The sequence below is a fragment of the Sparus aurata genome, chromosome 1, assembly GCF_900880675.1.
Source record: "Sparus aurata chromosome 1, fSpaAur1.1, whole genome shotgun sequence".
In the NCBI taxonomy this organism is placed as follows: Eukaryota; Metazoa; Chordata; class Actinopteri; order Spariformes; family Sparidae; genus Sparus; species Sparus aurata.
This window is the reverse complement of record NC_044187.1, coordinates 32788346-32812369: the sequence shown is the minus strand read 5'-3', so window position 1 is coordinate 32812369 and position 24024 is coordinate 32788346. Positions and strand designations below refer to the sequence as shown.

Sequence of the window (24024 nt, the reverse complement as noted above, 5' to 3'; positions counted from 1 at the left end):
ATTTTTTTGTATGGACCTTGAGTCTGAAAATAAAGCTTATCTATCTATCTATTTCTGTGATCACACTTGCTGTCACTACTGCACACACATAAATGACACCTCTATGTACCAGTTATCCTGAGAGCTTGTCCCCGGTTCCAGTGCTCCTGTGCTCCATGTGGAGCTCCTTACTGCCCTCTGCAGGTCCCCACCTAACCTAACTCATTTTAAACTCTTGAGCTGGCTCATTGAAAGACAGACACTATATAAAATTCATGGTAAAGAGCCGAGTGACAGTGTGACCTTTGCCCTACTGGATCAAACTCTCGCAACGGGCCAAATAAGTGACGAAGCATGTATATGTTACTATTTGTTACATATAATCTGTCGCATCACTCACCACAGTGTTCCAAACTGCCGCTGGAAGCAACATCAGCACACAAACGTCATTGTGTGTGTGTCATTGAGGTAACTGAAGTGACTGCAAACTGTGCTTCAAGGTTTAGGCTCCTTTAGATGTTATCAGCTAAGGGTGTCCTTGAAGGATAACCTCACCTGAAAAATGAAAATTCTGTCATTATCTACTCTGATGTAAAGTCAGGTGAAGTTTTGCAGCCTGCAAAACATCTGCATGGAGCCACTAGTCCAGCAGTTTTTAAAATCTACTAAGGATCTAATCTTGAGGAGAATGCTACAGTGCTGTGTTGCAACAGAAATACTCTGTCAACTGCAGAGCTTCACCTGACTTTCCATCTGGATTGGATTTGTATAGCCCTTTTCTAGACACCCAAAGCGCTCTTACAGGGTTCCAGGTTCCATTCATTCACACATAGTCATACTGGTGGTAGTAAACTATGATAGTAGCCACAGCTACTACTTATTTATCCCTCTATTGCTTTACAGATGACAAGAGGTCAAGAAGCTCCAAAGCCAAGGCACATGACCAAAAAATGATAAGGTGAGCACACAAGTGAGGGTGTGCCGAGGAAGGTTACGTTGTTGAAAAAAAAAAATAATAATAATACAAAAAAAATTATATACATATATATGTATATATATATATATGCATATGTATATATAAAAGACATATGCCTTAAAGGTATCCCATTATCATTAAAAAAAAAAGATATTACCATACCAGTTAGAATATTTCATTAGATCATTGGTCAATTTGTGTGATGTTGTTGGGTTTCATTACAATCTTAATCACGTTTAATTAAAACTTTTATTACATTTTCGGAAAGCGATTGCATTACCGGGTGCAATCCGGCAATTAAACCAGTTTAAACCAAAAACTGGTTTAAATTATTTTGGGTCATAAGACCAGAAGAACTCAGAAAATAAGGTGACAGAGTCAAAACCCCAACATGTCATATACCCTTATAAAGCTTTCAATGCTAGCCTGTTAGCATCATCATGTTTTTCATCTGTTTCCACCTGATTAAAGTTAGATATTCACTGTCCTTAGCTCTGTTTTGGTCATTTCCTTACAGCAGGAGTGCCCAACCAGACTGATCCCAAGTCAACCGCGAGGGGTGTAGGAAAAAAAAAAAAAAAAAAAAAACAAAAAAACACATTTGTGTGTGTGTGTTATATTTTGTATTAAATGTACACTACAGCCTATCATGAGTCCTTTCCTGCCCACCCAATCAGTCTCTTAAACACGTCCACGAAAAAAAGTATTTAAAAAAAGGGAAAAAGAAAAAAGTAGGTCACGTTTGACCTACGGTAGTGCGCGACATGCACGACAGCGGTTACGCACTCCTAAACGTAACATGGCTGAGGGGAAACGAGCCAAGAACTACCATTTTCACCCTGAATGGGAGGAAGATTATTTTTTGGTTTATTGTCATTCAAAGCCTGTTTGTTTGATCTGCAATGCAACGGTGGCGTTGGCAAAGAAAGGGAATCTGGAGCGACATTTTAAAACGGTAAACGGGAGCTACGAGAGGGATTTCCCTGCAAAAACGCCTTGACGCGGCTCAAAAGTGTGGGATTTGAAAGCACAGCTTGCAGCACGGCAGTCGATCTTCACCAAACTGAAGACCCAGGGTAAGGCCGCAACTTATTGCTTCCTATCGCCTCAGTCACGTCCTTGCTAAACACAAGTCGCCATTCAAAGATGGCGATATTGTGAAGGAAGCCTTTCTCGAGGCAGCGGATAGCCTTTTTGACGACCTTAAAAATAAAACAGAGATCGTGACGGCCATTAAAGAAGTGCAGCTCTCCCGCAATACTACTACAAGGTAGTGTGAGGGAATGGCTGTGGATGTGGAGGAGCAACTGAGGAGGGATATTGACGTTTTACTGACTTTGCATCCATGGAGCCTGTAGCCAGCTATATGTGTTATCCACGTAGTAAGTATTGATGTTGGTGACATTGGCGCCAAAGTCAAATCACTCTTCGACTTGGAAAGCTCCGCTCTTGAGGATGAGATTCTGACATTGCAAAATGATATTGAGATCAAAGCCAGATCAACATCTGCTCAACCTGGAGAGCGTGTAGTGTTCTGGTAGTTACCAGAAACACTACACGCTCTCCAGGTTGAGCAGATGTTGATCTGGCTTTGATCTCAATGTATGTGATCTCAGTGTAAGTAGTGTACTTCTCGTCCACTACTGGTGGACGAGAAGTATCCCAATCTCAGAAGATGTGCCTTGAACCTGACAGTTCTTTTTGGATCAAGTTATATGTGCGAGTCTGCTTTCTTGCACATGAAAATCATCAAGTCCAAGTACAGGTCAACAATGACTGATGACCACCTTGCAGCCTGCCTACGCCTTTAAACCAGCTCCTACACTGCTGACTATGAGAAGCTATAGCCTCCTCCTCCCAGTGCCAGGTCTCCCACTAAGGTAGGGAGTGATTTCCCTTTTTTCAAACTCAGAGATCTGCCTGTTTTGTATCTGGTTTATTTTTCTGTTTGGTTCATATTAAGGTCAGTTATGGCTATTGCTCATCATGCAGATTGACGTGTGTGTGTGTGTGTGTGTGTGTGTGTGTGAGAGAGAGACAGAGAGAGAGAGAGAGGAGCAGAGAGAGCAGGTTTGTGCTACAGCGCACTATGCAAACTGGCAACTGTGAGAGGAATTTGTCTGTGTGTGTGTGTTTTTGAGAGAGGGACGCTTTGTGATGTGATGTCTAAGTGGTTGTGTGACAACAAGAAAAAGTGTTGTGAGGTTGGTTACTGCAGGCTGGAAACGATGTGTGTGAGTTTGTGATGTTGACACTGGACTGGTAGATCTCGGGAGGTTGGCTACTTGGAAAAGTAGATCTTGGGTCAGAAAAGGTTGGGCAGCCCTGCCTTACAAGTTATCTGGCTCTTTAGCTGCTTGATGCACGTCTTCAAATCGCCAGCTAGTCGCTTACTTTGTACCCTTATAGTGTTATAATGAGAGAAAGGGGACACTGAGATTACAAGCGAAGGGAAACCCTAGGAATTTCAGGCAAACAGCCATGGCTGTAGTATAAAACACATCCTTCGTACACTACTAGTTTAATAATTTCATGCTGCAAGTATACTTTTAAGTTCTCCCTTAAGTGAACTTAAAGGTCATATTGACAACAATTCTACGGGGTAAAAAAAGAGCTGAGACTTAATCGATCTGGATAACCAACCAGCTCCTCTCCGTGGTAAAGGATCAGAGTTTTCTTCGTCATCTGGAGTTCTTGAATCCACCAGATGCCCTACCATCTCTGCATTACATTACACTGACTCCACTTTCAAGTTACAACGTGCCGGTATGCACACTAGGTTCGTGGGTCTCATACAGCAGGGCAAGTAAAACAGGCGGGGCAGATGACTCCAACCTCATCGCTGCTGTGACGTCAGTGTAACTTGAGTGTGAGATGGAATTTGAATTTTATCAATAACCCCTTCAACACCACACACATTGTCTACTACTGTCATCTTTGTACTTAAAAGTATACTCCTTAATATTTATGTTTTTTATTTTTTATTTACTTGAAATATACACAGATATCACCTATTTAATGCCATGCAGCGACATAACCCATAATAAATAATTTGTGTGGTTCCGCAGGCAACTGTGTTGCCTCAATGAGAAAATATCCTCATAATGTCCGCGTCACACAACTCTTGGTTTCATTTCCACATTTGTTTCACTGGGTAAAGTCAGCATTGCAGACCCCTGTTTATCCACTTCTTGTTCAGTCTTTCTCAGTTTGGCCAGCTTTCTGCAGTAGAGGCCGACGTGTACAGGGTGAGCAAAAGCAAGCAGGGACAGCACGGTGATGCCTACATTTACCTGTAAAGAAATATGGAAAAAAATGCTTTTTTTAAGTGGTCCAAGATGGCACAATAGGTTTTTATTCAAAGCTTGTCACAAAACCACTGGCCACTTACATAGAGTGGATCACCATGCAGCTTGTGCTGGATGAGGTGCAGGAACGGAAGCTGGAGAAGCAGTGCCAGAGCTGCAAATGACAACGCCAGTCCCGACATCTTCCCGAAATGAGACATCGGGAAGCTGGGGGAGAGATGGAGAGGGAGAGAGGAGAAAATGAATTAGGTGGAGTAGCAAATTCAGAGGGCTGAAAAAGTTATTGCTGACGGAATTTGCTGTTGGCTCTGAAGTGTGGTGGGATTAAGAAGGAAGTGTGTACGTACGCGATGCAGACGAAGGCGTGGTGGCCTCCGTAGAAGAAGCCGCTGTTGAGTACCTGCAGGACAAAGGTGACGTACTGCAGAGGGAGGATAGGACAGGTGAAACACACACAGAGGAGGAAACACTGTAGGGAGGTCAGGAAGAGGGCGAGACAGGACGAATGGAGGTCGGCTTCCCGCATGGTTTTTCCTGAGAAAGATGAAAGATGATGCTGGGTAAACTGTGGAGTCTTTACAGGAAGTGCCAATATAGAAAATACCTAAAGGACGACTCAGGAAAGTATAGAAACTGAAGTTCAGCACTTTTATTTTGGGAAAAACTTCAAAAGGATTCTTTTGGGAGTGTATATTCTAGGAAGTACTCAAAAGCTCAGCATTTACTTTGATTCAACTGTCAGTCATCACACACGATTTCTGTATATCTTTAAATCAAAGGAGAACGGGTTGTAGCAAAATTAGCCATAAGGTTTAGAACTAAGAGCGACATCTAGCCCAACATTTAGTCAAATAGAAAGCTTTGTTCCACACTTTGTTTTGAAGAAAGCTAGCCAGCTAACCTGGATCCAATGGCTTGCCCTTGTGTCTGTCCATGATGAGGCCGTTCAAGGGAGCCATGAGCACTCCGCACAGCTGCGTCAGGGCATAGGCATTGGTGTAGTGACTCACTTGAGGGGAAGGTTAGACAGAGAGGGCAAGTTTAGTCTGGAGGAGGACACCAGCGGTAAATAATAAAAACTGCAAAGAAAACACAGAAAGAAACCTACACATAGACAGGTTACCCACACCAAGGGCTTTAATGAGGTGCGGATCACTGGAAGAAGACAAGAGGACAGGAACAAGCGTGGCACACTCTGGTTCCATATGCATTTTTCTTTTTAATTGAATTCTCTACTATCTCTCTAACATGGTTGAGCTTTAAGCAGCAACGTGGCAACAGTTCTCCTCCAGCACTGACTCAGAACAAGGGTTTAACTCTTTCCTCTTTGAAGTTTCCCAATATATGATATTAACTGTCACCTACTATGCAGTCAGAAAGCATTTTTTTATTTATTTATTTTTTAATGCCATTGTATAAATTTGCACAGAAAACTAACACTGGCTGGTGCAATCAACCTGCACACCTCCACCTCTGCTTATGTCATTTGACACACTCAAAAAATGCTGTTCAGTCTTACCCAAGGCTTGGTCATCATTGGCAAGCTGGGTGAGCATGGGGTTGACATTGGTTAAGAAGAAGATGTGACAGAAGAGGATAGTGACCACCCACACCAGGTGCCACAGGAAGAGCCATGACAGCACACAGCTCCGGAAACTAGCAACTGGATGGACGGAAAGTGGGAGAGCGGATATCAGATGACTCAGTGTTTATGTAGAAAGAAGTTGGCTTTGCTTACTCTTAGGCTTTCAGACCTGATCACACTGTGACATCTATGAAGTACTGGAAGTAACTGATGTGAAATGTTGCTGTGGACCACAATGTATATCTATCTTCCCTGTGTTGCCTACTTCCATCTAAGGTGGCGATATCATTTCTGAGAATCACTTTTGATTAGGCAGAGAAGACTACAGCCGTGTTCCAGTATCCATTCTATCATATGTTTAGGTATGCCGGAAACTGATTTACTATCTACCAATATGTAGTATGTCCCTATTCTGTAAGCCAAAAAAATACGTGGATCCATATTCACAAACATTCGGAGAATCCTCTCAGAGAGCTTATAACTTAGCCTAAAAATATGCAGCTAAATCGGGGTCAAATGTTTTGTACTTGAAAAAGTAAAGTTTGAAGTTTTGATCTTGAATTTTGAAAAAATATATCAACATATTCAGAATAAAAATAAATGTACAAAAAGTTTTTTCAGGTTAAAAATAATTATGATCAACTCTGGTAATTCTTTTGAGTAAATCAAATTATGTTCATTTTTCACTTTCATATGTTTTGATATTTGGGATCCTATTTCTTTCAGTTGCATGTTTTATCTTTTCAGATTTAGATCTTAGTTTTTTTTTTACAGTTTCAAATCTTCCCTTTACAGTTTCAAAACTTTTTTCAGTTTCAGATCTTGCTTTTTCAGTTTCAGAGTTTTGACCCTGATCTAGCGTGGGGGGCGTGGCATCAACTGAGAGGGGCGTGGCATCATGACTTTTTTTCAACCAAAGGGCTACAGACCTCCCCCTGTCATGTTGCCTTCAGGGAACGTAGGATCTAAAACGATTTGGCTACGCCACATGAAACTGCTGTCGGTGACAACCTTCCATTTGCACACCATGAATGAATATCGTTGTCTGTCATGATGCTTTTGATGATTTGATGATGATTTTTTTGTAAAAAAAAACTAAGATCTGAATCTGAAAAGATAAAACATGCAACTGAAAGAAATAGGATCCCAAATATCAAAACATATGAAAGTGAAAAATGAAAATAAATGATTTATTCAAAAGAATTACCAGAGTTGAGTTTAACCTGAAAAAACTTTTTGTAAATTTATCTTTATTTTGAATATGTAGATATATTTTTTCAAAATTCAAGATCAAAACTTGAAATTTCAGTTTCAAATTTTAATTTTTCAAGTACAAAACATTTGACCCCGATTTAGCTCCATATTAAAAACTTCTTGCCGAGGAGTCCGAGCTTAACGGTGATTTAGGAAACTTCCTGGAGCGCCTCTGAGCACGGAGGAAACAGGATATATTATCTATACACTATTATCTTAGTGAGGTGGTGCGGTTGAAACGTTTCTAGGTGTGACACATTGTTTTCAAAAGCTGTGATTGGTTGTTCAAAGAAATACATAAAAATGCACTCTTGGTAATAAGGAGTAAAGAAAGTACGGTGAAATCGACCATAATCCAATCCTACATATGGAATTTAGTCTCTAAATGTTGGAAAACACAGACCTACTTGTGTAGCAGCCGACTGACGTGCCGATTGAAACTGAAGTGCAGTTCTAAAAAGATTAGCCACCACTGGGCACGTTTTGGATTTTCCTTTCAAGTAAATAATGACAGCTTTGCAATCCAAATGAGTCCCATTGGAGTTGGAGACCAAAATTGTGCTCATAAGTCACATACAGAAAAGAAACGTAAATGACTTTAACCTTCCTCCTTTTTGGGCTCGGGCAGTGGCTTTTTGAGCAGATGCAAGGCGGACATCTCATCCTCTGCTCTCTTGTCCTTTTGATCATTCTTCACATCTGCCTCCTGTCTTTCCTCCTCCTTGGCCTCCTCCGCCTCTCCTCTCCCTCTCCTTCGGACTGGGCAGCCTATCCTGTTAGAGCAGAGGCGGTGAGGGAGAACAAAGTCGTCTGGCACAAGCTTAAGTTGATCAGGATGGTGGAGTTTGTTCTGACCCATAAGTGAAGGTTTCCGGCAGTGGGTAGGGGATATGTCCTCTGGGCATGAGGAAGATGGTACGTAGGAGGTGGATTATGTTGCACAAGGCGAGGAAGAGAAAAGACGACTGAAGACATACTCCTCTCTCACTCAGCAACTTTTGACAGGAAGACAAAAGAGGAGAGTGCGTGCTTAACTTTTGAGGCGGATCGAAGCGCACTGGGGTCTTTATTGCATCGAATATCGATTACCTTTATGATGAGAAGGACCACAGCGGAGGAGTCGTAGGCCCCATTGTAGAGGGTGATGATGGTGGAGCGGTAGGAGTCGAATAGGTTCCCCACCTTAACAGAGAAGTGACCTCCTATAAACCCACATACTGATTTTGTTTTCCTTATCCTAAGCTTTCGTACAGCCACATTAGTTTCTCGGCCAGGTCACCACAAACCTGAGAATTGGTGATGTAGAGGATTGTTCCAGCGGTAAGGATACATGACAATGCAGGGTAGAGCAACAACGACGTCTCTGTGTGTGAAAGACAGAGACAACGGTGTTGACACTAGATAAAGGATCCGCCCTATGTGCTGTACATAATCAACATACCTGTGTTCGACAGCGCGATGAACAATGTGCCAGTGGTGTACAAAGATCTGCAAAAAGATAATAAACCGTGAGACTGAACCGGGTCAGAATTTTTTCCTGGTCAAAATGTCATTATACTAGTAAAGTCACCACAGTGCAGTGTTTATCACGTTGCCCTGCATGTTTCAGATGTTGCCTCTGCAAGATCTGCTGAAGCCTGTCAACAACCCACTCATTTGAATCAGGGGTGTCAGGTGAGTATTGTCTCTTTTACATCATTGTATTAACAATGTCCGTTTTTTGTCTTTCCCAACATAATGTCAAACGATGAACATCCGTTCCATCACTGCACAAACTTCAATACTCCAATATCATAACCATTATTTGCCAATGATTCTATATACACTGATAAACATGTGTCTGCATCATAATTCCCTTAATGAATGTTCCAAGGGCAATGTAAACATATGAGAAGGAGTCATTTAGGGCCCCAGTGAATCAGGTGATGTTGTGTTTACATGGCTTGGCTACTATGAAAGTTGGCTTCAGAGCCTGGCGCTCTTCCTTGGGGTTCGGGTACCGCCCACTTTCAGCTTCATCTTTGCTCTTCAGAAACCTATTGGTGATTTCACAGTGCCTGTCCACAAGTGGCTTCAGATTCAGAAACAGGTTTTGTTTAATTTACATCGGAGTGACAGTTTTAATTTAAGGGGCACTCCAGGTTTTAGATTTTGTATTCAGTCCTCTATAACTATGATTGTAATAAAGCACTATTTTAAGTCCCCTTGCTGATTTTAGTAATTTGTTTTCTTTGGGTAATCATACTGTTTATTTCCCAGCAGCTCCAGTCCCTGCCAATATTTTTCTTTTTTTTTAAATATATATATATATTATTTCGATAAAATATTTGATTTCTTGTGAAAACATGTCTCGTCTCATCTCCTGGCACCGTTTTTTGCAAATTTTCCACCTGAACAATGTTTTTTCCTATAAAAGTGCTCCATACAGAAGGGTTCATTGAAGTGGAATATTAATCAAAGGGTTTTCAGAGATTAACCAGCCACCAAATTGATCTGGCTTAGTGTGTGTTTAACCTGACGCTGCTCAGATCACCAACGTTAATTTACAATAATGGAACGTGGATCTCATCATCAAGTTTTATGGCAATTCATCCAATTTTTGTTTTCAGTCAAGACCGACCGTTCCCATCCCTCGAGCCATGCAGTGCTGCCTCGCCTCTCTATGCCAGCAACCCTGTCACAAATAATCTAGCATGTTTTTAGCCACACCCAGTGAATTAATTATACTTTATCAGCTTAGTGCTTCCTACAGTTATTGCCTGAATGCCCCAGAGGTTGTCTTCCAGATCAACAGCTTCTATTGCTTGTTTAGTCATCGACCTTTGAAAAGTTGACTTGACACAGTTTTGCTCACATAGCTATTAGCCTCGTTGCTGCTGTTCCGTAGCGGTCAAAGATGTAGCCAATGGGGAAGCGCATTGCTGTGTTGCCGATGGAGGCGACAGACATTACCCGAGAGAAGTGCTCATCCTGACCGCTACAATCTGGGGGAAAGAAAGATGAAACGAGGAGAAGAGGTCAATAAGGAAACCGTTGGACGCTTCTATATGTTTACTGTATGCTTTGTGCGAATAAGCCTCATATTGTGTCCTTTAATATCTGTAAACATATTAATTATCTAACCATAAAGCAAGGGTTCTTCAGTTTTCATGTTATTCACACAACTCGTGATCTGCCTGCCTGATCTCCTTCACACTTGGCAGGTTTGTTGCTACGGACCCAAAGAAGCGCAGTGTCAAATTTGGACACATTTGGTGTTTGATTAAACAGCCATCGTGGCTCTGTGCAGCAGCGCGTGCGTGGCGTCAGTGCTTTGGCTTCATGGCTCTGCTCAGTGAGCTTTTTAAAAACATTTTTTACATTTTATTCATATACCTATGGACACAGCATTGTCCTCCACTCTGGTGACGTTGACACAGTATTCAGCAAAGTATCCATCAGCTTTCAGCGCAAACACCAGAAGAAGCCCACCCGAAGACGATCCCCCCGAAGAATAAATTCTCTACCAGTCCAGACAGCAGCGTCAGCCAGCGCAACCTGTGTCTTCCTCCCTGGAACAGAAACATGCTGCCAAACCTAGCTTCTGCCAGGCGGGCAAAGTGGTATGATGCTTTTGAATTATTACGAGCTGTAAAAGCATCACAGTACACATTAAAGAGAACATGCAAGTTTTTTCCTGATGTTTCAGTCCAGCCCATAGACCATATTCACATGGCGGCCATTTTCCTCTGACGTCACGCTCAGGGTGGGAAGCTCCAATGTCGTACTGCTGCATTCCCAGCAAATCGTTATGATGTCACTGCTTTCAGATCGATCAGCAACTGAAAAGACAACGGGGCAAATCCACAGGGACATTGGGCCATATTTTAAAGTATAACAACATTCCGATAACCCATTAGCTTCAGTTAGGCAACACTTAATGTTAGCATTTAACCACCTCCTAGCTAACATTGCTGTTTGGACTAATGTTAGCAAATGGGTTCTCAAATACGTCGTTTTCCCTTGAAAAAATGGGAAATTGTCACCCAGATGTTCACCTGGTACCTTTTCAGTTGCAGATCAATTTCGAATTGACAACAATTTGACAGGTTCCCTACGTTATTATGACTTGAAACCTGGAACATAGCAGCGGAACATTATCTCAGCGTTTGAACTACCCACCCTGTGTGTGACATCAGAGCAAATGTCCACCATGTGAACATGGTCTATTAGGGTTTGCCAGGCACCTGTAGGTGTAAGCAGGTGACTGTCTACTGTATGTGAACAAAAACTGTCCTGCCTCAACAGTCGACAGGATATTGTTAGAACACAGAACACTTACTTTGGGCGATGAGACCATCCTTACAGAAGTCACCTGCGAATAAAAGTGTCAAAAGTCCATTTAAACACACACAGAAAGTGTGAAGAAGTAGAACAGTCTAGTAAGTGGGCCTTTTTGTGATCTTTTATTGTTATTGTTAAAGCAACACTTTTAGACCTTAAAGTAACAGCTTCAAAATCATTTAGATGGCACTCCATCCCTGATCACTTGTTTCTGCATTACGTAGCTTCAGTGAGAGGGCAGGATCACAGCGTTATATATACATGTTTACTTCAAGATACAAGTTTCCAAAACATAACATTTTTATGATGTAATGAGTTTTGTATATAGTTAGCCCCTTAGTCTGACAAATTGTTACAGGGCTGGGATTTGAATATCAACAGAAGTGTAACACTTAAAAACGGTTGGGGGCGCCAAATTGACCAAAATGCCAATTTCTACATAATGGTGCTTTAAAGCAGATTAAACATCTTTAAAAACAATGTCTACAATGATATGGTTAGTGGAAGTTTAGTGAAACTGATAATGCCAGGTAACCTTTAAAAACTGCCAATAAATGAAACAGAAATACATAAACCTTTATTTACTGCTGCAAATGAACTAATGTGAGGTACAGGTGAAGGTGAGAGTGTTGCTGTCAAAGAACATTTCGAGAAGTCTCAAAGCGTATTACCGAGCAGGTACACAGATAGCAAAGTGATACTTGGAGTGCAATCAGAAACAACTAAAAGCCCATCCCAACGCTCCTTACATGAAAAACCAAAAGAAGCGGTGGTATGGCTTTCAGAATGTGTACATTGTTTGTTGATTCTAGTGTAACTTTCCCACATCATATTCATTGAAAACAAGTAGTAACAGCCATGTGCAATTAATTCCAGCCAAGACTGGGCACTTGTTGGGTCAGCGGTAAAAAGAACAGGTGCACAAGCTCCCTCTGGGGTCTATGCACATGCCTGTGTGCACATAAATACATTGTGTGAGTCAATATCTGTATTGAGCTCTGTCAGACTGGGTTATCTACCCATCATCCTCTGCTATTTAACCCCGAGCTCATCTCCTATGTTTTACCTGTATGAGTTCTCGTCTCACGTTTGTCCTTTGTGTGCTTTGTGCGCAGAACCTCCAGCGCCTCTCCGTTCGGCTTCCTGCTCGACTGGTTCACCTGAGGACCTTCCAGGCACATCCCGGATAACTCCAACTCCTCCGATACTTCCATCCTCGAACTCTGTCGCTAAATTAATTCCTTTCCCACCCTGACCTCCAGCCTTCGATCTATGCATTTGAGAGAGAGAGAGAGAGACAGAGACAGAGAGACCATATCAAAAAGTTTGTAGACAGCACTTTAAACCACAACAGAATATGACATCCACAAACACCTGAGCTCTTGAACAGAAACTGTTCCAATAATTTTAATCAGATTACTTAGAGATGTCATTGTCTTATTGACTTATTAAGTCTCAGTTAATCAGATTGCTCAGCATGACTGCTCTCCCCTGTCCAGCTCTGACAGCCAGTCATTGGAGTTTGATGCTTACCGAGAACACATGCGGTGATGACGGGTAAAGAGGAATCCACATCCATGTGAGATGGTCTCCCACTCGTCCTCTGCAGCGTTATTGTCTCGGTGTTTGTCTGAGCCTCACCTCACTGCACTGCACTGCACTTCTCAGGTGGCATCGACGCTGTCTGATGGGCGGAGAGACAAGTGCTCACTCTTTGCGCTGGTTAGACAAGAAATTCCAGGCAGCAGGAACACGTCAGGACAAATAATTAGTAATGAAGAAAACCAACTTTCGTTTTCATGACTGAATAAACTCAATAAACAAACTGATCTTAAGGGGCAACACATGCCTTCACTCTAGCTTCAGTGTTCTGAGAACAGCTTGTTATCATTATAAACGAGGGGTAGGAGGTAAAATAGGTGACAGACGGTTCATTTGATAACATAGATAAATAGATCGAAGGCCTCCTTACGTGTTTTACACAGTCAACTTTGCTTTGGTTTGGTGCTTCACATCTGTTCTGTAGACACAGCTACAGTAGCTTTGAGTAACTAGGTGACACAGAGCGGACATCACTATCCTTATGCAGACATTTACATTCAGGGCATTTAGCAGACGCTTTTTGTCCACTTACAGTAATTCATACATACACTGATGGCATCAGCTGCCGACCAGCACATCAGTTCGGGGTTCAGTATCTCGCCCAGTGACACTTCGGCATGCAGACCAGGAGAATCGGACCAGCGACCTCCCCGTAACATATGGCTCTACCCCTGTAGAAAGAATGTCCTTGGACAATCCTATTTTTCTCCCACAGAGTGCAAGAACTTTGATGTGTGATGCGATGCAGCTCTTACATGTCTTCGTTCGAGGCCTGCTATTGGTCTATTCGGTGCTTCATGAAAGGCAAGCTGGTGATTGCAGTGCTTATCTTTCAGCGCTGAGGTGCCACCACGGTCAGCACCGAAGAGTCGCTCTTACAGTCGACGAGAAGGTCTTTTTAGATGATGTGCCTTATATGCTTGTCTGTTATTTGTTAGGAAGGATGAGTGCAACAGAAGTTGTGAGTGTAGTGAAACTTTGTGCAGCGGTCGTGACATTTGATCAAATCAAATTGAATATTCTTCACCATAGAAGACAAAATGGAAATGGAAAAGGTGACACTTTGATTTTCATGGATTTGTAATGTACGAAAACATATCCTGTCAACTGTTTTGATGGATCACTTTGATATATTCCAACAAAGTCTGGGAAGTTCCTCCTGTTACACACACACACACACACACACACACACACACACACACACACACACACACACACACACACACACAAATTTTTTGTATAATTTTATACATGTAAAATATATCTCTTAAAAGAAAATTATTTCTTTTATTTGGACAGTAAATTCATGACAACTCAATATTCAACATCAACATCAATATTCCAGTGGGTGTTTTTATTTTCAAGTTAGGGCAGCAAATTGTCTCGTAAAATTGAAAAAAACTTGAGACCATTTATTTTCCACTTTCTTTTAAAATACATTAGGTGTATATTCACTGTTGATACTCACTTTAATCAAAAGCCTTACATGATGAAAGTAAACAAGTTATATTGCCAAATCTTGCTCCAAATATCCTCTCTTCTGCTTTCTTTCTTCTTCTTTTTTTTTGTATTTACTAAGAAAGTGCCATATAAACATAAAATAAAGCTACAATCTTCTGGCATGTAGCTCCTCGATGTATTAATGATGAAATATAACGTTAGAAGTCAGCCATTCTTTCACAGATCCAATGATGTTGTCTGGCGCAATATTCATCACTCCAGCTTCTCTCCTCGCTGTACCAGTAGGTATCAACACACTTCATCCCTCCTCCATGCTGCCCATTGGGCTTCCCTTTTCTCCAAAACCTATTTAAACATGATTTGACAGTCAAATGATTGGCTGGGGTTATTGCATAAATGGGTGCCCAATGGCTGCCACATCCCTAGAAACAGAAAATGTCTTACGCTGTGCTGTTCAGAACTGAACCATCTACCCATCTCCATGTTCCCTCTTCCTCTCTGTCAGTCAGTCCAATCCAGACAACAAGGTTTTTAGAATTGATGAACATCTGCAGCACAGCATACCAGAAGACACCAGAACTATCAACATGTGGGCTCGTGCGAAGCTTCAACTAAACTAAACACCCTGCTCCACCCAACTTGTTTTCTTTTTACCTGCTCCTCCTTGCTGTTTACAATGACCAGATCCGCCCCTCTGCCTCTGCAGTCCTCTCTGCTGTCGTCCCAGCTCTTCTTTCCCGAAGAAATGTAGTAAAAACTGAAGTTGAACGATGTGCATCCATCCTTACAGAAGTCGCCTGCAAATTAAAGCGTCAAAAGTCCATTTAAACACACACAGAAACTCTCAGTGAGATTCACGCAAACTGGGGCAGAGTGATATGGTCTTGAGATAATGTTCAGATACACACACACACACACACACACACACACACACAGTAGAGTAAGTTGAGGAAAAAGACTTTACTTTAATTCAGGGAAAGACAACACTCATGCTATATTGTGATAGTAATATCCAAAATCCCAAAAAGATTGTAATGTAATATATATAATGTAATTCAATATATTGCCCACTCACTGAGTCCCCACAACGTCTGTTTCCTCTCTTCGGCCCAGCTCTCGCTGTGGGTCTGCAGTTTGATTCTGCCTGCATAGGACATTAAATACACACAGTGAGGCCTTTCTGAGCCGATGTTCAATGAGCTGCGCAGCAAATGCACAAACAATCGATGATTTGAGTCGGTGAGATCCTTCATAAAAGAGCAAATGAATGTAAAGAATTTACAGTGGAGTCCTGTTCCTATGATGCCGGCCAGGAGGAGAACACAGAGCAGCAAAAGGCACAGTGTTTGAGCCCTGACCCAAGTCCTGCCTGGGTGGAAGATGTCACAGGGACACATTATAAATAGTCATTTAGTGCAAAAAGCAGATTTTTATGTGTGTGTGTGTGTGTTACTCACCTGGCTTCACTGCGCTCGGTGTTGCAGCTCTGTGACCCTCGTAGTAGTCTGAGCCTTCATAAATAACCACTTCTCTCTCCTCTGCCCTATCATCCTCCCCAGGTGTGTTCAAGGCCGTTTCTTCCATTTGCTGTGGTTCAGCCGGTTCATTGGCATAAATGTACTCAGACATCTCCATTTCCATATTTGAATAGGACATTTTAGGTAGCTTGTCTGCAGACGGCCACTTGCGTTGCTTCCCCCCGTTTAGTGCCACACTTCCTCGAATGACACAGTTTCCTCTCATTTCTGTCACTGTACTTTCTTATTTACTCACCCTGTGCATTGGCTGACCCACACACACCGAGCTGACAGGATGTTACATCAGTTTCTGTGATTCTGTGATAAAGGGCACATATTTATTACCATGTAAGCCTCAACCAACATCTCTCACCTGAGTTAGCCATCACTGGCATTTCCTAAACAAACGATCAACGATGAAGAAAAAATAAAATAACACACTTGAAAGAAATAAGGGGTTGCCTTTACATTTACACAATTAAGTGAGGCATCCAATGTTGCTGATGAATACGCTGTTTTTGAACACAGAACATTAAAAAATAACCAGGCTATTTAGGCCTGCTGTGTATCACACAGGATGGTTCAGGGAAGTGAAAACAGTTGTTTTCTATGGATGTAGGCCCAAAGATGTGAATCGACTCATGACAAAAGGACTGGATCAGTTCATACTCTGTGCTGTCACATCACGCTGCTGTGGAATAGGATGTGAAAGCACATATAAACATGACAGGTGGTGGAGGTGTGTTGACAGCAGTGGAAGAACCCTGCACCTCATTGGTTACAGTGTAGCGCCACTTACTGGTCATGTGAGGGCCTAGAAAATCATTCCTCCAAATAATACAATGCCATTTTAATGTGATTTCCCTTTTTTGGCTGTCTGCGGCTCAGTTACATTGATATTCTTTGTGGGAGTGTGAATAAATGTGCACTGTACTGTCAGAAATATTCTGTTGATTAAATGAAGTGGGAGATTCCAGGTAAAAGTCAGAATTTCAAGTTTTCCTTCAAGGGGAACTCCTCACGAAGGTATCATGTTTTCCATTGTACACATAATCGTGTAGTTTCTTTGTGGGCATCTCATGTGTGCAAGTACTGTTATATATTATGTTTTCTGTTCAGAGTTAGCTTGCACAGTATGTGTCTGCTCAAATTTGAAAGATTAACAAAGCTGAATTCTTATAAAAACAAAAAAATCATGAATGTGCTTAAAGTATCGAAAGGACTTGTTGGGAAGAATGACCTCTTGAAGACTGTGACATTAATGCATATTAATATGTTGTTGGCTTATTATTACTGATTCTTATTGTTATTATTAGCAGTTTATTGTCAAAGCAAGTTTTAGTTTTGAGCTGAAACTAATAATTGACCAGTCGTTTAGTCAACTTCTAAGCAAGTGTTTCCAACATTTGCTTGTTCTTACTTCTGAAATGTGATGATTTGCTGCCAAACTAATTATCTGCGATTAAAACTGCCCACAACACTGTTGGTACCCATCCACAGAACATCAGTGATATCAGTGAAGCAAGGCGTCTGCACAGACCCTTAAGGATACCGAAAGACGACACCAAGCCCGGCAACAGTCCGTTCACCCTGCTGTCGTCCGACAGAAATACAGAAGTATCCGCTGCCTTTCTACCGGATCACAGAGCAGCTTCCCTCCTCAGGCTGTGAGACTGCTCAATTCATGTTCCACATCCTGTTGTACAAAATAGTTTGCTTTTCTTTTTTCCTGTTTTGTAGCATCAGGACTAATCTCAGTTTCACTTTACAACCCGATGTCGTAAAATGCCAGTAAAATAACCTTTACCTTCTGGTGCTGGACAGTTGGTTCCATCAAACGAGCAATTCACAGGCATCCCTTTGGCCTGTGGAAAAATGTGATGACCATTCTTTCACTATAGCTTCTGACTTTTTTGTTTTTAGAGAAAAACAATTTGATTGTAATAATACCTTCTAGATGAACAGAACAAATCATCTTAGAATGCTTATCATATGTTTTCATATCATATCAATGTAAACTTGCAAATTACTGTATATAGTTGACAAGTGTTATGCACAATGTTTTCCTCTGAAGCATGAAGTAGCGTAAAATTTACATAGTCAAGTGAGTACAAGGCACCTGGGCGTCACACTGGCTGTATCTCCAGGACCAGACGGCGCGTTTTAAAAACTCTAACCGTTAGATGTGCCATTTACTGTTCTGAAGTAATTTTGCTCTTTTCATGCGGGACTTGTTACTGTAAACTGAGGTGAGAACAACTTCCGTAAGTTTCAACCATTAAAGTAAAAAAAAAAGAAGACAGAACTGCACTATTCATGTAATAAAACCCTGATAAGTATGTTAAATTATAGTTTGTTTTGATACCTGAACCACTAAGTCCTGCACTAAAGCGAGCCTGTGTTATAGCCCGAAATGGCCCACGCATCACTCGGGTTGTCTTGGTGCTTTCAAATCGTCACATGTCACAAAATGCATCCTGGGATCAAGGTTCATTTGTGTCAACACTGCGACTCTGCCACTGAGCCTGTGTCAGTGACAACATGTAATGCATATTGAGCAAGTCAGTCTTTAACTGGATCTGAAGAAGTCACAGTTCAGGGTGAATGATTTGTTGTTTTTTACATTTTAAGTTATTCATTGACAAATGTTTTTACTTGTGATGGTGTATTTGGTCATATTTGTTTGTTTATTCTCTTTCATGGGTTCCTGTTTTTCAAATTGATAGATAGATAGATAGATAGATAGATAGATAGACAGATAGATAGATAGATAGATAGATAGATAGATAGATAGATAGATAGAAAACGTTCATAAATTCCCGAGGGGAAATTAAGTCATCATAGCAGCAGGTACATTCAAGTACAAATACAATCAAAATATAAGGGAAAATAAAGAAACAATAAGAAACAATAAAGTACTATGTACAATAAAATGCTTAAGGTCGATCAAATAAAATGCTGAGGTCAAGTGGAGTGAAGGTAAGTGGAACACAAGGGGCAAGAGAATAAGGTGCAGTTTTATCTGTCTGAATAAATCTGACTTTTAACTGCAAATCAAGTAGTAACTTGACCCTGTGATTGGGCAGCTTGTCACAAATGCACCATCCTGTATCTAACTTTTTATTTACTGTAACTGTATTGTATCTACTGTACTGTTACTGGGAACATTTTAACTTCATATTAAAGTAAGAAATAAAAAAATGATTGATTGTACATTTAGTATCTAGTTTAATGTGGACAATGTGGTACAGTCAACAAGGTCAATTTTTGGTAATTTTTTGAAAAATGAAACAAAATAATGTCCTTGAAGTCCTGCTACATCTATTTCATGGCATGTTGAGCCTCAGGATTGAAGCTTCTCTGTAGTCTGGTGGTACGGCAGCTGACACCTCTGTTTCTTTTCACCGGACTGTGGCTGGGGTGGGTTATGTGTTTAAGTATCCTGTTGGGCTCTGTGCATACATCTGAGTGACTGTGACGTGAGAGCGAGATAATTAAACAAAAGCAAAAAGTGTGACAAGTTGACCACGGTCTCCCCCCCGAGTGCCTCCAAATCCCTCATTAATTCCCTTTGTCCCCCTTTTCCGTTCTCTATAAGTTGGAGTATATAAAATGAGCATTACACATTTACAGACTGAGGTATTTAAAAAAAAAAAAAAGAAGGACAAAACAGAAAACATAAAAAGAAATAAGTCAAATAAAAGCCAGAGGTCTGATCAGAAATCAAGATATTTACAGTTTGTTTGAGCTTTCCAAGGAGCATTTAGTTTTTAAACATGTCAGTGTTTTGTTGGCTCATTCACGGAGATTTGAAATAGTTGTCTGGCATTAATACATCTACCTCTGTGGATGAATTGTTTGGCCGTGATGATCAGGCTATTGTACATCATTTCTCCTTTTTTAATCTTCCATTATAACTTTAAATCTAACACTACAGTGAAGCTGCTGTAATATTTGCAATAGCACCTCCACGAGCACATGGGGGCAGTATTAGCCCTCTTTAATGTCAGTGGATATTTCCAATATTTCCAATTCCGAAAAAAAAAAGTCAAGTATTTTGTCGAAGAACCGAAAGATAATCATCTTTATCTTTCAGCCCGTAAACACTATTTGGGAGAATAGGCTAAATTAATTATTGTGAAAACGCTGAAAATTGGATTAAGGTACATGAATTCGACTATTCGCTGATTTAACAAAAAAATATTTAATAATCGTGATTTCATAACATCTTTATGACTGAAAAAGGAGTCATATTGCCTGCATGCATACCTTTCTCTTAAAAACGCCCCCCTGCTCGCTCCCATTCCGCTGCCTCCTGTGCTGCTCGCCCCCTCCTCTTCCCCCCAGCGGAGAGGAAGAGCACAGACAAGTGAACAACAAGCCGCGGCAAGGAAGATAGGAAACTAACTGCAGAGGTGGGTGTTTTCTCCGTCTCCATCCTGAGTGTTTTCGCCCCGCGGTGGACGCCTGACTTGTTCGGCTTGAAAGGCGTTTTGCTCGACCACGCCGAGCTGTTTTTGTCGTCTCCTCTCAACTCACTTCTTCTCCGACGAGCCTGCGGGTCGAGGCTTGGATCGTGTCAGCGCAGCGGCGGCGGCAGCAGCAGCAGCACTCGGCTAGGCTAGGCCTGAATCCACCTCGCAGACACTTATGGACTTTGACAAACAAGCCTAACAGTCTCCACAATCGGTAATAGCATGTTGGTTTGTTGTTCTGTGCTCGGCACAGCTGGTTGGGGTTTGTTCTACGCTGAGAGGGGTGTGAGCTTTAATGGGGGGAACTTGGTTGTTGTAAACGCAGTGTTAGCAGGCTAGCTACCGTTGCACAAGCTAACGTAGCTAGCATCGGTGTATTCCCCTCGTTAGCTTGATGAATAACTCATCTGGAGTGAGACTTGGGAAAAGTTTGACAACGCTTCGGCATGCAGTTAACACTGGTTGATATCAAGACGGCCGAGGATATTTATTTTCCAGCTAACGTGACGTTATCCAGATACTATAGCAGCTTATTACATGAATGGTCTGGTTTGTGGCTGGCAGGGGTGTGTATCGTTATAACGTGATAACACAACACGTTGGGTCTGCTCTGCTCGCTGCCTCTAAACACCGGAGTAGGAACGTTTTGCCAGACTTTTCCGCCACTTTGCCCGGACCTGACAGGGGGCTATTCAGGTGAGAGTACACGGAAGTGACCGGCCGGGCAGCCGCGTCACTCACAGACCGCAAGTCAGGAGTCAAAGTCCAGTCACGGCTTACTTATCAATTTCCTTTTATGTATTGTACCTGAGGCATCCACTCCCTGCGGACACTCGCTGCATGGTGCGTTCAGGTGAATAGGCTCATATGGTGAGTGTGCCTTTTTTTGGTAGTTCGATCATCTTCGGTGTTGAAAGCCTACACTGAAAATAGACTGTTTAATGTTTCAGCAGCAGCTGTCTTTTGATGTGGTCTGCCAGGTAGAGGAGGGAGACTGGATTTGTGGTGGAGGAGCACACAGGGACAAAAGAAAGAACCTGTTGTGTGGGTCTAAGTGTATGGGGTGTGGTAAGGTGGCAGGCGTGTTTGTTGCTTCATTATTCAGTCCTCTCCTGTGTGGAGGTTTCTCAGCTCGGACACCTTCTCGGCTTACAGTTCTTCACCTGTGAATGGATGCGGGATCACTCAGGGACCTGGCTAATTGTGCTGTAGTGGCTCACACTAGGAGTAAGCTTACCACTTTCACTTTGTGGTTGTAAACTTATTTTTGGTTTGGTTTTAAAACAATCAGTGCAACAACATTGTTCGGACCAACCTGAGACACGTTTGACAGCTTGTCTTAAATATCTTGATTATTGATTTGATTTGGAACAGTCAGCTGATTGGGGAGTTCAGTGCAGCATGGATGGACATGCCTGTCATATTCCTCTTAAATGCCCTGCGGGTATGTCTGCTTTGACCTGCTGGAACCAGATGGAAAAGATTGTAAGCAAGTTTGGACATGCTGCTCATAAATGCCCCCTTTGTAAGACGAGAAAAGGAAGGGTAAAAAGTCACAAGTTGGAGGTTTCTTTTGCTGCCTAGAGTTTGTTCCTAGCCGTGTTGCCTCTGAGGGCTAAAATCTTGCTGCTCAGCCAGTTGTTTTAAGCAGGGCTATCATTTGTGAGCCTGGTAATGACGGGCTTTCAGAGCACACCATGGGTGTGTCCCTCTGACACACAGAAGCTGGGGTTTTCTTATATTTGCTCCTCCTCCCTGTCTGCCTTCTCTCTCTCCATTTATCTCTCGTCCTCCCTCTACTCCCAACGGTTTCACCTGCGGTCTGTTTTTATTTGAACGGGAGGACATGTGAGATGTGTGATAGTCAGTATCGAGTGAAATCAAAGTGCACAGATTTCTGGAGCGGTGAAGCAAAACTGTTGCACAGCCGTGCCCTCCCTCTGTGCTGGTGGTTAACTTCATGGAAAGGTTTGAGTGTCAGTTTACACTTTTATGGTCCTCACTGCAGCAATTTATCCAGCTTCCTTGTTAAGTGGTGGTCACACTGTGACTGCAAGTCGCCAGTGGTAAAGCGTTTCCGGCTGCTGAACTACAGTTTTTAGTTTGCTTGTCCGTTTTTCACATTGCAGTTACCAAGGAATGCTGTTATTGTCATTGTTATTGTTTTACATTTTTTTCTAAAATGTAAAATCTCAGAAATTCTTTGTTTTTGGATTGTGATAACATTTTATTATTGACTGATAAAGAAGTTCCCGAATGGACTTAGAGCTGGACTTTACTCACTAAATCTAAAAAGACAATATATCACAGCTGTGTTACCTATGATACCTACAGTGTTACCATTTGAGATCTTTGAGTGCATCCTGTTGCTAAAATGAATAGTTATGAGCAAAAGCTAGTTATTAACCAAGAATAAGACATTTTTTAACTTTTAAGGGCTGCACCATTATTTTCATTGTTTAATTGATTACATTTGTGATGAATCAATTACTTGTTCAGTCTATTAAATGGTAAAACTTGTTAATCGCTGTTTCTCAAAGCTCAAAATGAAGTCCTTGGTGTCTTGTTTTACAACCCGACAATATTTAGTTTATTGGCATAGAGAAAAAAAGAAACATAAACATTTTCAGATTTAAGATTAGTGGAATCCCTTTCTTACTGAGGTCAAGTTCATTACTAATGGGGTGAAATGGCCAAGCAGGTGGTAGCACTCAGATTTTAATTTTTACCCAGCAATATGAGAACAGAAAAGTAATGAACAACAATTTAACTCTTAATATTGTAAGCCATTTAAATCAAGATTTAAGTCTTTAAAAAATCAATGTATGCTACTTCTAGCTTTTAAATATCATGATTGGAATTTAAAAAAAAATCTCTTCATTGTAAATTTAATATCTTATACTTTTGTCGTGTTGTCAAAATACTAACAAATGTATAGAGGTTGGTTGTTGGTTGACAATTTGATGATTTCACATTGGATTGTGGGAAATTGTGAGCTGTATTTTTCACTAATTTCTTGGATATTTGATTGGCAAAATGTTTTTACCTCAGAAACAAACTACATATTAATCTATAATAAAAATAATTATTTTTTGCAGCCTATATTTGTTACAGTATTTACCTAAACTGAAGGTGGGTGATCTGTATGGGGAGAAACTAATTTTGTAATGTTAATGTGATAGTCAAGAAGTTATTGTTCATTTCACTCAGATAAAACATAGATGTTATCGCTCTTACTGTAATGTTGCATTGAAGACTTAGACATTGAAACCTTAACATGCCATTACAGTGGCCCAAAACCCAGAAGACATTAAGCTTCACATTTCTTGGCTCTTGTTGCCCTCTGAAATACAGTTGCCTGCTTGCTTCCTTCCTCAAGGAGAATAGTAAGTCGGTGTCCTGTAGGTTAGACAGCTGGCCTTACCGAGGTCCCTGAAAAGTTGGTGTGTAGTGTGAGCGGGTGGGGGTGGGCAGGTGGGTGTGTGTGCATGTGCAGCTACCAAACTGCGCCCACACTGTCGGCCACATGGGAGTAGAGGGAGAG

At 41.5% G+C, this 24024-nt stretch overlaps 2 protein-coding genes across 2 annotated transcripts; both read right to left on the bottom strand.

Moving 5' to 3' along the window:
- Positions 1–3974: 3974 nt before the first annotated feature.
- Positions 3975–12639, bottom strand: LOC115580529 (solute carrier family 43 member 3-like). Its single transcript, XM_030415052.1, has 15 exons — positions 12492–12639; positions 11424–11456; positions 10841–10923; positions 10478–10604; positions 9957–10086; positions 8544–8590; positions 8389–8465; positions 8192–8284; positions 7958–8097; positions 7706–7875; positions 5783–5926; positions 5165–5272; positions 4611–4797; positions 4347–4470; positions 3975–4248 (listed from the first exon to the last, which is right to left on the bottom strand). The coding sequence occupies exons 1-15, from the start codon at positions 12637–12639 to the stop codon at positions 4069–4071; spliced, it is 1791 nt and encodes a 596-aa protein (XP_030270912.1). The 3' UTR covers positions 3975–4068.
- A 1742-nt stretch (positions 12640–14381) lies between these two features.
- On the bottom strand, positions 14382–16180 carry LOC115591502 (CD209 antigen-like protein E). The gene is made up of 6 exons (XM_030433565.1): positions 15946–16180; positions 15771–15857; positions 15564–15632; positions 15143–15285; positions 14933–15036; positions 14382–14833 (listed from the first exon to the last, which is right to left on the bottom strand). Exons 1-6 carry the CDS (start codon positions 16142–16144, stop codon positions 14686–14688), a joined length of 750 nt encoding a protein of 249 aa, XP_030289425.1. The 5' UTR covers positions 16145–16180; the 3' UTR covers positions 14382–14685.
- Positions 16181–24024: the final 7844 nt, after the last annotated feature.

Bases quoted from the DNA above. Each gene is read 5' to 3' on its own strand.
- LOC115591502 (XM_030433565.1), bottom strand. From the start codon at position 16,144: ATGTCCTATTCAAATATGGAAATGGAGATGTCTGAGTACATTTATGCC. The intron at 15,858-15,945 runs GTGAGTAACACA...TCTTCCACCCAG, and splicing joins ACCGAGCGCAGTGAAGCCAG to GCAGGACTTGGGTCAGGGCT. The intron at 15,633-15,770 runs GTAAATTCTTTA...TGTCCTATGCAG, and splicing joins CATAGGAACAGGACTCCACT to GCAGAATCAAACTGCAGACC.
- LOC115580529 (XM_030415052.1), bottom strand. From the start codon at position 12,639: ATGGAAGTATCGGAGGAGTTGGAGTTATCCGGGATGTGCCTGGAAGGT. The intron at 8,285-8,388 runs GTTTGTGGTGAC...TTCTCTGTTAAG, and splicing joins TCTACATCACCAATTCTCAG to GTGGGGAACCTATTCGACTC. The intron at 8,098-8,191 runs GTAATCGATATT...TCCTGTCAAAAG, and splicing joins TGGTCCTTCTCATCATAAAG to TTGCTGAGTGAGAGAGGAGT.